Source organism: Podarcis liolepis, assembly GCF_965112155.1.
Source record: "Podarcis liolepis genome assembly, chromosome: 3".
Lineage (NCBI taxonomy): Eukaryota > Metazoa > Chordata > Lepidosauria > Squamata > Lacertidae > Podarcis > Podarcis liolepis.
The window spans coordinates 105,803,286-105,816,532 of NC_139557.1; the positions used below are offsets into that span (position 1 = coordinate 105,803,286).

Here is a 13,247-nt window from a genome sequence, read left to right on the forward strand (position 1 = left end):
ACAGCTTTTCATTGGGTTTCTAGAGCGGTTGAGGTGTTACCTTTACATACTATTATTATTATTATTATTATTTGCAAAATAATATGTGTGAAACAAGGATTTCTGAGTCCTGCCCGCCTCAGTATTAAAGCAGTACTAAAGTGGCACTCCAGATGTTGTTGGACTACAACTCCCAACCTCCTTCACGGGGAACCTGCAGCCCAACCAGCACCTGGGGGACCCCCTTCTTCCCCATCCCTTTTATGGATTCTCGACCCCTCTTACGTCAAAGCAAAACTGTAGCTCCGCCCTGGACTGGCGCGCGCATGCTCCGAGGCCTCCGGAAGGCAGAATGGAGGCACAGGACTAGTGGCGTGGGACCTAATTCCGGGTGAGTGGAGGCGGCCTCATTCCCGGTGTCGCATTGAGCATGGCCATAATGCCTGCCTGAAAAACATTTCCGTTCCTGGGTGGGATATAGTTTCCTGGAAAGCCTTGTTAGTTAGACCCCTGCAGCTGCCGGAGACGTTTCTCTGCAAAAGCCCTCCTCCTCCAGCTGCAATATACTGTGCAGGGTTTTCTTGGAAGTAAGGGCTGCTAAAACCAGACTCCGATCGGAGTCCAGTGGTCCCTATACATACCTACTCGGAGGTAAGGCCCGTTAAACTCAACGGGACTTACGACCAGGCAAGTGGGCGGAGAGGACTGCCGCCTAGGTGCGTTTCTTGCAATGAAGGCTCCTGTCCTGTGCCCTTGAACATCGTGCAATTTACATCTGTGTAAGCTGGGTGTCATGTTGCACAAGAGACTGCAGTTGCTGCAAATATTCTGCCCTGCCACAACCCTTCATTCTAACCCTTTGGGTGGGGGTGGGGTATTACTGGTGGTATTCACGTATATTTTGCTCAGACTACACCCATTTAAACTAATGGACCTAACTTAGGCACGTTCATTAACTTCAGTGGGAGGGATGGCTCAGTCAGTAGAGCATGAGAGTCTTTAATATCTATACTCTGAGGAAAAAACTTGGCTTAATTGCTACCCTATGCATCTCAGAAAAGCTCTTTGAGGTTTTTCCCTTTAATTATCAGGCACAACAATTAGGGGGGAATGATAAAGGGGGTGGCGCTGTGGTCTAAACCACTGAGTTTAGGGCTTGCTGTTCGGAAGGTCAGCGGTTCGAATCCCCACGGTTCAAATCTGTGTGACATGGGAAGCTCCCGTCGTTCGGTCCCAGCTCCTGCCAACCTAGCAGTTCGAAAGCACGTTAAAGTGCAAGTAGATAAATAGGTACTGTTCCGGCGGGAAGGTAAACGGTGTTTCCATGTGCTGCTCTGGTTTCGCCAGAAGCAGCTTAGTCATGTTGGCCACATGGCCCGGAAAAACTGTCTGTGGACAAACGTCGACTCCCTCGGCCAGTAAAGCGAGATGAGCGCCGCAACCTCAGAGTCGTTCGTGACTGGACTTAACTGTCAGGGGTCCTTTATCTTTACCTTTAATAAAGACTTGTGATGGTCCCCTCTCCCCCAGATGAGGCAATCATTGCTCCTGAGCTGTCCTAGAATCTGTTTGCTAACAGTGTTACTCAGAAGTAACCATTGAGTTCAGTGAGGGTTACTCAAGTGGGTGTAGGATTGCAGCCTAAGAATGGGAATGCAAGCACTGTTCCCATCGCTACCGATAAATTTTATTGTGATTCAAAGCACACTCTGCATGTGGATTTCATCCTGTTTTATACATTGAAGTGCTTTCCTTAGAGAGACACCTCACAAGTTGTCTTACAACTCCAGGATAATGCTTTGGAATAAGATGGTTCCAAGATTCTCCCCAGTTCCAGTTATCTATGTTTTGGTGGCATAATGTGTAGAGCAAGCATAGGGAACCTGTGGCCTCTAGACATTGGACTACAACTCCCATCATCCCTGCTGGCTGGAGAGATAGAATTGGGAGTTCAACACCATCTGAATGGCCACAGGTTCCCCATCCTTGAAGTAGTGTCAATTAGTACCTGGGAAAGCTGGGTTTAGATCCTGAATCACTAGGTGACCTTGGGCCAATCACCACCTCTCCCCCTAACATCTCTTACGGGCTTGTGAGAATCAAATGGAACAAACTCCATGGATGTCACTGTAAGCTTCTTGGAGAATGGTTTGGATTTTATTTTTTTTATGGAACAAATAAAATCATAAATGGTTGTTTTCAGCTTTCCCCCTGGAAGTAGTGGCACTTATCCCAGCAAAGCTTTTTGTCTGTTTTGTGTTAATGGTTTTTATTGCTTACATCACTTCACACGTATCGCTAAACTAATAATCTGTTCTTCCCCATCTTCAGCAGGAACAGGTGTTACTGATAATGGCTGTATCTAGCTTGGTTCGGAGCTTTGGGTCCCTGCTGTTGTCCTTAAGCCCTCGTCTCTCCCAGGTACAGCAGCCACGTTGATCAGTTTCTTATCTTTTTCCACTGTGGGTTTATTATTGCATGCACTGTGTATATAGAATGTCCTCTCTCTGGATAGAATTTTGCTGTGGACCTTGCAGTGCAATTAAACTTGCTTATTTTCCTGACACCAAGGCCTTAAATTGTTTGGAATTAGCAAGGCTCAGCCTAGAAACCAATTCCGTTTTAGTTGTTGCTGTTTGTTTTAGGATTTGACCAAATGACGCATGCAGATATAATAAGGAAAAATTCTTATGAGCATTTGTTTTCTGCTCTCTTGAGTAATAACAACCAACACCCCTCTCCCCCAAAAAATCTGAAAGTAGGGAGAACAGTGTTTGGCTTGGAGGTTGTGACATCTAATACAGGATTCAGTCCCAGCCCCTTCCACTGTAGACTGTTAAGCACCACAAACTTTTCAAGTGTTTTTGACCCTGTGTTTTGCAACAACTGCTGCATTTTTAACGCATTGCAGTGGGATAATTATTTCAGATCTTTTACATAGTAATGCATTATATTACTATGATTTTTAAAAAGGGTCTGATGTGGTATAAGGCAGTTCCTTCTGTTCCTAATTAAATTAAGGCTTGCTTTCAGAACCAAAAAAATAAATAAAAATTCAGATCTTTGCTGATAAGATTGTCATTGCATTTTAAGGCCGCATTTCCAAAGCACAATAGACAGTGAAGGATTGCGAGATTATGGCCTAGGTTACCAACCTGTTTAAGACCATGGGTACATTCAGACAGAAAATGGACACAGAACAAGCTTTAAAAGCACATAGAGCTGAAAGTGTGGGGGGGGGGGAGTGCGACTCTTCCAGCTTTCTCCTTCAGCTCTATGTACTTTACAAAGGAGGAAAAGATAGTCATTCTCATCACCTCATGACCAAGGGGGGCAGTGATAGTGGAGGACAAAGATGTTTTCTGGGTGCTAATGGAAGACTATGCTGCAGACTTCTGGCATAGATCTAATTCAAGCACACCCTGAACATAGGAATTAGGGTAGAAAATTCAGTTCATGATGCTTGATTTCCGCCTTTCCTAGATACCTGTGCCTCCCAAGCCTACCTGCCTCGCTGGCCTTGTCCATGCATACCGTGAAATCAGCACCTCTGCTGTTCTACCTACCTCCAATCCACTGTGGAAATGCAGGATCAAATATACCACAAAGCCCATCGGCATGAAAAAGACAGGAGGGCGAGACCACACAGGTATGCCTGCAGCCCCTCACAGCTGGATTGCGCTCAAGTGAGCAAAGGCAACCTCCTCTGTCAGGAGAGACCAAGTAGGAAAAAAAGCCAAGTCTTCTGATGCCATTCTCCTATGGCAAGGGAATTTCTTTTTAAAAAACAACAACAGTTTTTGTTTTAAATCTTTAGACTACAGTGGTGCCTTGCAAGACGAAAATAATCCGTTCCGCGAGTCTCTTCGTCTAGCAGTTTTTTCGTCTTGCGAAGCAACCCTATTAGCGGATTAGCGGATTAGCGCTATTAGCGGTTTAGCGGTTTAGCAGCTATTAAAGGCTTAGCGGCTTAGCGGCTAAAAGGCTATTAGCAGCTTAGAAAAGGGGGGGGGAGCGAAAAAAATCGCAAGACTCGCAAGACATTTTCGTCTTGCGAAGCAAGCCCATAGGGAAATTCGTCTTGCGAAGCGCATCGAAAAACGGAAAACCCTTTCGTCTAGCGGGTTTTTCGTCTTGCGAGGCATTTGCCTTGCGGGGCACCACTGTACATTAAGGCAGGTGTGGGCAACCTTTCTTCTGTTGAGGGCCATATTCTCTCAAGGACAACTTGTTAGGGGTCGAATACTGGCAGCAAGATGGGAATGTGCTAACTAAGGCTTTGTGAAGGAGTTAGGAGGGCTCTAGGACCTTGCCAGAGCCCTGACGCCTCTTCCCAAAACCAGGCGCATCATTGGGAAGGCAGTGGAAGTCCAACAATGACTCTGAGAATGAGTTGCTGGATTAGATGGGCTATTGGCCTGATCCAGCACGTTCTTTTTATGTTCTTATGACTGCTTTTTAACTGAAGGTGCTGAGGATCGAGCCTTGGAACTTCTAAACACAAAGCCTGTGCCCTGCCACTGAACTGTGACCCACCTCAAAGAAAATGGTGGATGCCAAGCTCCAGTTAGGAGGAGATGCATTCTTCTGATCATTATACTTAGCATTTGTATTGTGCATTTCAAGTCTTCAATGGGCTTCACATAAAGTAATTCTTACAACAACCCAGTAGGCCAGCGTAGCATTATCCAGGGTAGTTATCTCCATGTTACACATGGGCGACTGGAACTGGAACAAAGAGGACAATAGTTTTCTTAAAGCCACTGATTGAACTCATGGGTGAGGTGAGAATTTCCAGATCATAGCTGCACCAGCGCTCTCTAATATTTTCATTTTGGGGATTCATCGACTCAAATAAGAAATGTTTGAGTCAACTATCGAAATATTAATGAAGCAACTTTACAATTAGGAGTCTTAGGTAAACATATTGTATTGTTCCCAAGTCAGTATGAATAACAATCTGGGCATTTTTTGGTTTCTGTTTCTAATTCCTGCTTCCCCCCACCCCACTAAGTGTGTATCAACCACCATGAAGACTAGATGCTTGCTTTTTGAAACCGGGAAGCTTTTATTCTTGTTTCGGGTTTTACCTTTAGCCAGACCTAATTTCTGACCGCTTTCATAGACGTAGGGTGGTTGCTGGGAAGCTCGGTCCAGTATTTTTATCTATTCATTTGACTGCAATGTGTGATGCTGAATGAGCTCTGTGTCCGTCACAAGGTCGTATCCGGGTGCATAGAATTGGAGGCGGGCATAAGCAGCGCTACCGCATGATTGATTTCCGAAGGCTGAACTATGAAGCTGGACAAGAGCCTGGTTCCTTTGAGGAGAAAGTGGTTCAGGTGCGGTACGACCCATGCAGGTGAGTAGCAGACACGTGGTCTGGAGACTGTGATGGTTTCTTTTCCTTTTTGATACTTGGGAATGAGGATGACAGCTTGAGCTGACCGTGCCCTCTTGGTATCTCTTTGTTATTGCCCACGGCAGATCTGCAGACATAGCTCTCGTGGCTGGAGGAAAGAGGAGACGGTGGATCATTGCGACCGAAAACATGCAGGCTGGTGACATCCTCAAAACTTCAGGACAAATTGGCAGGATGGCAGGTAAATCTGGAGGACGGTGTCCTGTTCTGGGTGCCACATTTTATGAAGGACATTGACCGGCTGGGTAACGCAGGTGGCAAGGACTCTGAAAAAACCAAGGCCCACGAATAGTTCTTAAGAGCTGACTAGGTTTAGCCTGGAGAAGAGAAGCTTTCAGAGGAGATAGGGTAGCACTCTTCAAATATTTGAAGGGCTGTCTTGCAGAAGACGGGAGCAGGCTCAATCTCTGTTGTTCCAGAGCGTAGGGCTGGAACTAATGTGTGGAAATTGCAGGGAAGCAGATTTCCTAACAGTAAGAACTGTTTTGATGGTGGAAGAGGCAGTGGTTCCATCTGCACCATACATTTAATGCAGTATCATGACACTTTAAAGGGTTACGGCTTCCCCCAAAGAATCCTGGAAACTGTAGTTTGTTGAGGGTGCCTAAAGTTATTAGGACACCCACTTTTTCCTCCCCGCACAATATCAATAACTGCATTGATTTTTAAACTCTATTTTTATTGCTACTTTTATTTCTTATAGTTGAATTTGATGTAATGCAAACTGTAAAGCACTAAAATGCAATAAGAGGTGAAAGCGGCAATAACGATACAGTGAAACACATACAGCATCTACACATAGCACGTCGCAATTGCTACAATGGACGTCAAAAGCATTTACCGTATTTTTCGCACTATAGGACGCACTTTTTCCCCTCCAAAAATGAAGGGGAAATGTGTGTGCGTCCTATGGTGCGAATGCAGGCTTTTGCTGAAGCCTGGAGAGCGAGAGGAGTCGGTGCGCACCGACCCCTCTCGCTCTCCAGGCTTCAGGAGAGCCCCACCGCCAGCCCCACAAGCTCGGGGGACAGCGGGAGAGGCGCAGCGCGCCCTTCCCGCTGTCCCCCGACTTGGTTAGAAGGCTGGCGGGGGGGGGAGCCTGCTCCTCCCCATCGCCAGCCCCGCAAACTCGGGAGACAGCGGCAGGGGCGCAGCACGCCCTTCCCGCTCTCCCCCGACTTGGCTAGAAGGCTGGCGGGGGGAGAAGCCTGCTCCTCCCCGTCGCCAGCCCCGCAAACTCGGGAGACAGCGGGAGAGGCGCAGCGCGCCCTTCCCGCTGTCCCCCGACTTGGCTAGAAGGCTAGCGGGGGGGGGAGAAGCCTGCTCCTCCCCGTCGCCAGCCCCGCAAACTTGGGAGAAAGCGGGAGAGGCGCAGCGCGCCCTTCCCGCTGTCCCCCGACTTGGCTAGAAGGCTGGCGGGGGGGAGAAGCCTGCTCCTCCCCGTCGCCAGCCCCGCAAACTCGGGAGACAGCGGGAGAGGTGCAGCGCGCCCTTCCCGCTGTCCCCCGACTTGGTTAGAAGGCTGGCCCAGCCCCGCAAACTCGGGGGACAGCGGGAGAGGCGCAGCGCGCCATCCCGCTGTCTCCCGACATGGTTTGGAGGCTGGCGGAGGGCTTCCTCCTCCCCCAGCCCCGCAAGCTCCCAGAGCGATGCCAAAGCTGCGCGCAGCTTCGGCATGGCTCTGGGTCCCGTTCTGGGGGAGGGGGAAGCTCGGGCTTCCCCCGCCCCAGCCCCGCGCCTGGCGGGGGTGGGGGGAATAATTTTTTTTGCCTTTATTTCCCCCCCCAAATCTAGGTGCGTCCTATGGACCGGTGCGTCCAATAGTGCGAAAAATACGGTAAGTGGTCCACCAAGACAACCAGCAACTTTCAAGTGATCCATGGGGGGGGGGGGAAATATTGAGGAACCACTACTTAAATGTACAGTGAAGCATTAGCACTCAAAGCTCTGTTCTCCCTCCCACCCTTACATTGGATGGCCCTGTATCCATAACAGGGCCTTTTCAGTGGTGGCACCAATATTGTGCACGACATTCCTTGTGCTTGTCCATCTGCTGAAGGAGGACAGACTGAGGCCGCACACTGGACTCACCCCTCGAGTTCTGTATGCTGCCTTGGGCCTTAGTTCTACTTGGAGTTGTTGTACCTTGGCTGTTTTCAGTGTGAATATGGTGGTGGGATTTATTTATTTATTGTCTTTCAGTGTCGGCTAATGAAGGAGATGCCTATCCAGTTGGGGCTCTGCCAGTAGGGACCCTGATCAACAATTTAGAGAGCCATCCCGGGAAAGGAGCGCAGTATATTCGAGCAGCAGGTCAGCACAAGATCAAGGCCAGAAACAACTTTGAGGGAGGTAGCAAACCTGGGCAGGTGGTTAGAATCAAGACAGTTGCCTCCTTTTCCTCCCTTCCTTTTCAACTAAAGGAGAAGGTTAAATCTGTTGGAACAAATGGAGTCTGTGTCCCAAAAGAATCTTTTTTTTTTAAATATAATTTTTTATTAGTTTTCCAATAACAAAATTTTTAAATACAGTTCAACATCAAATTTTTAACACAAATCGTTTTTCTTTTACACTTCCATCAACCTGTCTGATAATTTTCCGTAGTTGTTACTTATCATCACATTTCTTAATTAATAATGCACTATATAACCTATTATCTTTTCATATTATTTAAGCAATATTTCTAACAATTCTTCTTACAGAGCTTCTTGAAAACTTACAAATGTCAAATCATTGTCACATATATTTTTAATATAATCTGTGAACTTTTTCCAGTCTTCAGTGAATCTCTGGTCCCGTCAGTTCTGAATCCTCCCTGTTAATCTGTCCAGTTCTGCATAATCCATTACTTTCCTTCTCCATTCTTCAATCATAGGCATTTCTTCTTGTTTCCACTTCTGGGCCAACATAATTCTAACTGCTGTTACCGCATATAAAAATATCTTCTCATCCTTCCTTTTTATTTCAGAACCTACTATTCCTAGTAAAAATGCCTCTGGTTTTTAGCAAAGTGTCCCAAAAGAATCTTACCTTGCCTCCTTCCATACACACTCCCCCTTTTTTGGAGGAGCTGCCCCTTTTTATTCTTATTTAAGGATTTATAAACTGCTTCACAACAAAATGTTTCTAATGCGGTGTACAACACCGAGTATTTACCCCGCCCCCAACATATACAGTAAATCTTTTGGGGAAGTCTCCACTGATAGTCCCCCATTCATTCTGTGTTGTGGGCCCCAGCCTGTAGTACTACCTCCTGACTGAACCTTGCTGAACTTCAGGCACACGACACAAAAGACTTTCTTATTCCAGTAGCCATTCTAAGCTGTATGATCAGGCATCCCCAAACTCTGCCCTCCTGCTGTTTTGGGACTACAATCCCCATCATCCCTGACCACTGGTCCTGTTAGCTAGGGATGATGGGAGTTGTAGTCCCAAAACAGCTGGAGGGCCGAGTTTGGGGATGCCTGCTTTGTGATGAACTTCTTACTGTTTTATTCTCTGTATGTTGTTGTTGTTTGTATACTGCTTAGAAATGCTAATGACTAATATATAAATGCCTTGAATAAAAAATAAAAAGTGACCCACACTGCTTTGTGGAAGATCAGGATCTGGCCAGCAGTTTGTAAAGAAGCTTATGGGGAATTTGTTTCCTTACTGCTTCCAGTAATTGTGAGCTGAGCTGAGTCAAAGGATACTGAAGCCCTGCTGATGCCTTGTTCTTGCTTCCAGGCACCTGTGGCGTGATACTAAGGAAGGTGAACGAGACAGTCATCATCCAGTTGCCCTCCAAGAGGCAAATGCAGGTAAACAATTTGGGCATATATGCCGCCACGTGGCAGATGGCATCTGCTCGCTGACCCATCCGTATGGCAGCCTTCTTCAACCTGGTGCCCACCAGATGTTTTGGACTACAGTTCCTACCAGACCCGGCTGGTGTTGCCAGTGGTCAAGTGGGAATTGTAGTCCAAGAAAATACGGAGGCCACCAGGTTGTATTGGTTGTTTGGGCCTTCTGTGCTGAACCAAGTTGTCAATAATAATAATAATTTTTTATTTATACCCCGCCCTTCCCGGTTCAGAAAACCGGGCTCAGGGCGGCTAACAACAAATTTAAAACACTTAATTGATGCAACAAAAAACAGCATAAGATACAGTATAAAACAATAAATTCATAATTCAAAAATCAATTTAGGGGGGAAATCCATCCAATAAACATTAGATGATCACCAGGGCTAGCTGGCTAAATTAGTCCTATTTGGGCCAGCAAGAAGACCAGGGGAGAATTAGCTGTGGGATCCCAGAGCGGGTAATCTTCATAAATAGGGGAGGGAAGGAAGGGGAATAAAAGATCAGGCTAAGTTCAAATTGAAGCTAGGCGGAATAGCTCTGTCTTACAGGCCCTGCGGAAGGAAGTTAAATCCAGAAAGATCCAGCAACATGTAAAAATCAAGGGTATAATGACGCGTGAAGCTTCTAACGTTATCATTGCTCAGTCTACACTTTCCCACATAGGGGAAGCAGACATATGAGGCTGAGCACTGAGTCTTGCAGGTTTTGTATGAGTTAGGTAATGTGTCTACTGAGGTTCTTCACCCCTGGTTTGTATTCCTTCTCCATAACCTTTCTCACTCTTACAGGTGATGGAGACCTGCATGGCAACAGTGGGCCGCGTTTCCAACGTTGACCACAATAAGCGGATCATCGGGAAGGCTGGTCGGAACCGGTGGTTGGGGAAGCGGCCCAAGAGTGGCCTATGGCATCGCAAAGGGGGATGGGCGGGCCGCAAGATCAGGCCCCTCCCACCCATGAAGAGCTATGTCAACATCCCATCAGCGTCTTCACATGTTTGATGCCTGTGTCTGTGTTGTCAGTGATTCTGTAGGATTCTATCAATAAAGGCTATCCTATCTGACATGTAAACTCAGCTAAGGTTGCAGAGTACATCCCTTGTTGTTGTTTGTTTGTTTGTTAATTTATTTACCGCTTATATGCCAAAATGGCCTCTAGGCAGTTGTTATTATTATTTATTAGATTTATATACACTTCAGCCATGAACTGGATTCCCTTCACAGGCTCCTTATCTCCAGCAGGTCGTAAATTAAGACGCTGCTTCTCCAGCCTAATTGGTTCTTGGCACAGACCTCAAAAACCTGCTAGCCTTGGCTGGGACATTTCACTTCACATACCTCTGCTGCTGCCGGGATCTGATTGCAGCCATCAAGCCGTCAGCAGCCTTACTCTCCTGTAAGCGCCATGGATCTGGGCCCGAAACCCTGTTGTTGGGATACTGCCAGGGAAACGGGGGCATCAGGAGGCCCCCAGCTTGCTCCGGACGATCACCGGTCTCCCGTGGAACAGCATCAGTCAGCCAGTGACACGAGCCTCAGATACGCTTAGAGACCCGTGCACGCTCTGTCAGCAGAGTGTGTAAATCATCACACAGCAGAGATGAGGCGGACAGAGGCAGATGTAAGCATTATTTACTGCGTTTATTCAGCATAGTTCAGGAACAAAGGGAAACATGTCTGCATCCCTTCGTCTTCGGCAAAACAGCAGTATAGCAAAAGCAACATACAATGGAAGTTCCCAGCAGACAGTGCTGGGAGTAAACAGGCATGTGATACACAACAGTCATGCCTGTACCCTTTTAAGGTGGAATGGAACTATATCCTAACCGATGTCAGGGAAGTTCACAAGATGATGATGATAACAACAATGTTCTGGGGTTTTTTTTGTACCCTGCCCATCTGACTGGGTTGCCCCAGCTACTCTGGGCAGCTTCCAGCATATATAAAAATACAATAAAACATTAAAACCTTTAAGAGGATTTGAGTCCTTTAAACATTAAAACATAAAAAAATGAGATAAAGCACCAATAAATAGTTAAAACAAAAACAACATAATAACACCCACACACGCACATTTAAAAGGCTGTAGAAAGTTAGGCAACCCAAGAGCTGGTTGAAGAAGAAGATTTTTGCCTAGGGCCTAAAGATCTATAATAAAGATGCCAGATGAACCTTCCTGGGGAGAGTGTTCCACAAACAGGGAGAGACTCCAGAAAAGGCCCGCATACCTGTTGCCACCTTCCAGACTTCACATGGAGGAGGCACACAAAGAAGGGCCTCAGATGATGAACATAGAGTCTGGATTAGTTTATATAGGAAGAAGTGGTGCTTGATGTATTGTGGTCCTGAGCCGTTTATGTTGTTGTTTAGTCGTTTAGTCGTGTCCGACTCTTCGTGACCCCATGGACCAGAGCACGCCAGGCACTCCTGTCTTCCACTGCCTCTCGCAGTTTGGTCAAACTCATGCTGGTAGCTTCGAGAACACTATCCAACCATCTCGTCCTCTGTCGTCCCCTTCTCCTTGTGCCCTCAATCTTTCCCAACATCAGGGTCTTTTCCAGGGCGTCATCTCTTCTCACAAGGTGGCCAAAGTATTGGAGCCTCAGCTTCAGGATCTATCCTTCCAGTGAGCACCCAGGGCTGATTTCCTTCAGAATGGATAGGTTTGATCTTCTTGCAGTCCATGGGACTCTCAAGAGTCTCCTCCACCACCATAATTCAAAAGCATCCATTCTTCGGTGACCAGCCTTCTTTATGGTCCAGCACTGACTTCCATACATCACTCCTGGGAAAACCATAGCTTTAACTATATGGGCCTTTGTTGGCAAGGTGATGTCTCTGCTTTATAGATTACAGCTATAAATTCAGTACAATTGCAGTGGGGCATTAAAACACCCTCAGTTAAAATATATAACAAAACAGGATTTAATAGCATAACAATTTTAAGAGTTAAAATAATATCGGAAATTCGTTCAGGGGAATGCTTGCCCAAACAAGTGTGTCTTCAGGAGCCCTCAGAATGCCAGTACTGATGTGGGCATCTAATTCAGCAGGGATGGCATGAAAAAGCCTGCCTCCCTGTTACCATAAACTGATAATCGTACAGTTCTGGCAAAACGGGCAATTGTTGAAAGAATACCGTAAACCCCACTGGAGAGAACAGTTTGCTGGGGTTGACACACTAAACAACCTAATCCTAGTCAGAATTGGGAGGATCTGAACCCATTTAAATCAGTGTCCTTAGGTATAACTGACTCAGTACAGAATCCGATTGTTAGGGTAATGTGGGCAGATTGCGATGCAGTACGAAAAAAATTGTGGTAGAGCGATGCCTTCATTAGGATTAACTAAAACGTCACCCCAAAATAGCAAGCGTGCTTTCACGTTCTCCAGACCAGAACCCTTATGGCTAGAGGTTCAGTAAAGCATGGGGTGGGTAGGGAAAGGGGATAAGAAAATCTGGGCATGATTCAGGAGTAAAAGCCTGCATCTTGTTAAGAGTCTTGAGATGCAATGAAAATGTTGGGAATCTGACATACATTAATAGATATATGTAGTGCTCAGAGCCATTACCACAGCAAATGGCTCATTTGACCTTGCACCTGTGATTACCTCGCCCATGGGGTTAATTAGGCTGAAGGAAAATGACCCCTTTCTATGCCCAGCGGCTCCAACAAATGTTAGATAAATTAGGCTGCAATGCTATACCCATTTACCTGGGAGAAAGCCTTGTGGAAATCAGTGGGACTTACCACTGAGTAGACCCATATAGAATTGCAGCAACAAGTCTCTGATAGATGCAAAATGAATTTAATGATTCAGAGAGGCTGCAGAATAGCAATGGCAATTCTGCATGTTCAAAAATATAAAACTTTGCATTAATACCTGTGGCATCTTACCTGCTTACTCAAAAGTATGTCCCAGTTGTGCTCCATGGGGGCTGTTCCTCAGTGAGTACACAGAGGATTGCAGTCTTAATACCTCTTAGTAGGGAGCAAA

At 46.4% G+C, this 13,247-nt stretch overlaps 1 protein-coding gene and 1 long non-coding RNA gene across 2 annotated transcripts; both read left to right on the forward strand.

Moving 5' to 3' along the window:
- Nucleotides 1-255: 255 nt before the first annotated feature.
- MRPL2 (mitochondrial ribosomal protein L2) lies at nt 256-10,324 on the forward strand. Its single transcript, XM_083494794.1, has 8 exons — nt 256-370; nt 2,311-2,400; nt 3,463-3,628; nt 5,200-5,341; nt 5,467-5,582; nt 7,604-7,714; nt 9,131-9,204; nt 10,038-10,324. The coding sequence occupies exons 2-8, from the start codon at nt 2,332-2,334 to the stop codon at nt 10,248-10,250; spliced, it is 891 nt and encodes a 296-aa protein (XP_083350920.1). The 5' UTR covers nt 256-370; nt 2,311-2,331; the 3' UTR covers nt 10,251-10,324.
- On the forward strand, nt 6,714-7,149 carry LOC310702961. Its single transcript, XR_014523839.1, has 2 exons — nt 6,714-6,880; nt 6,962-7,149. It is a non-coding gene; the product is annotated as an uncharacterized lncRNA (long non-coding RNA).
- Nucleotides 10,325-13,247: the final 2,923 nt, after the last annotated feature.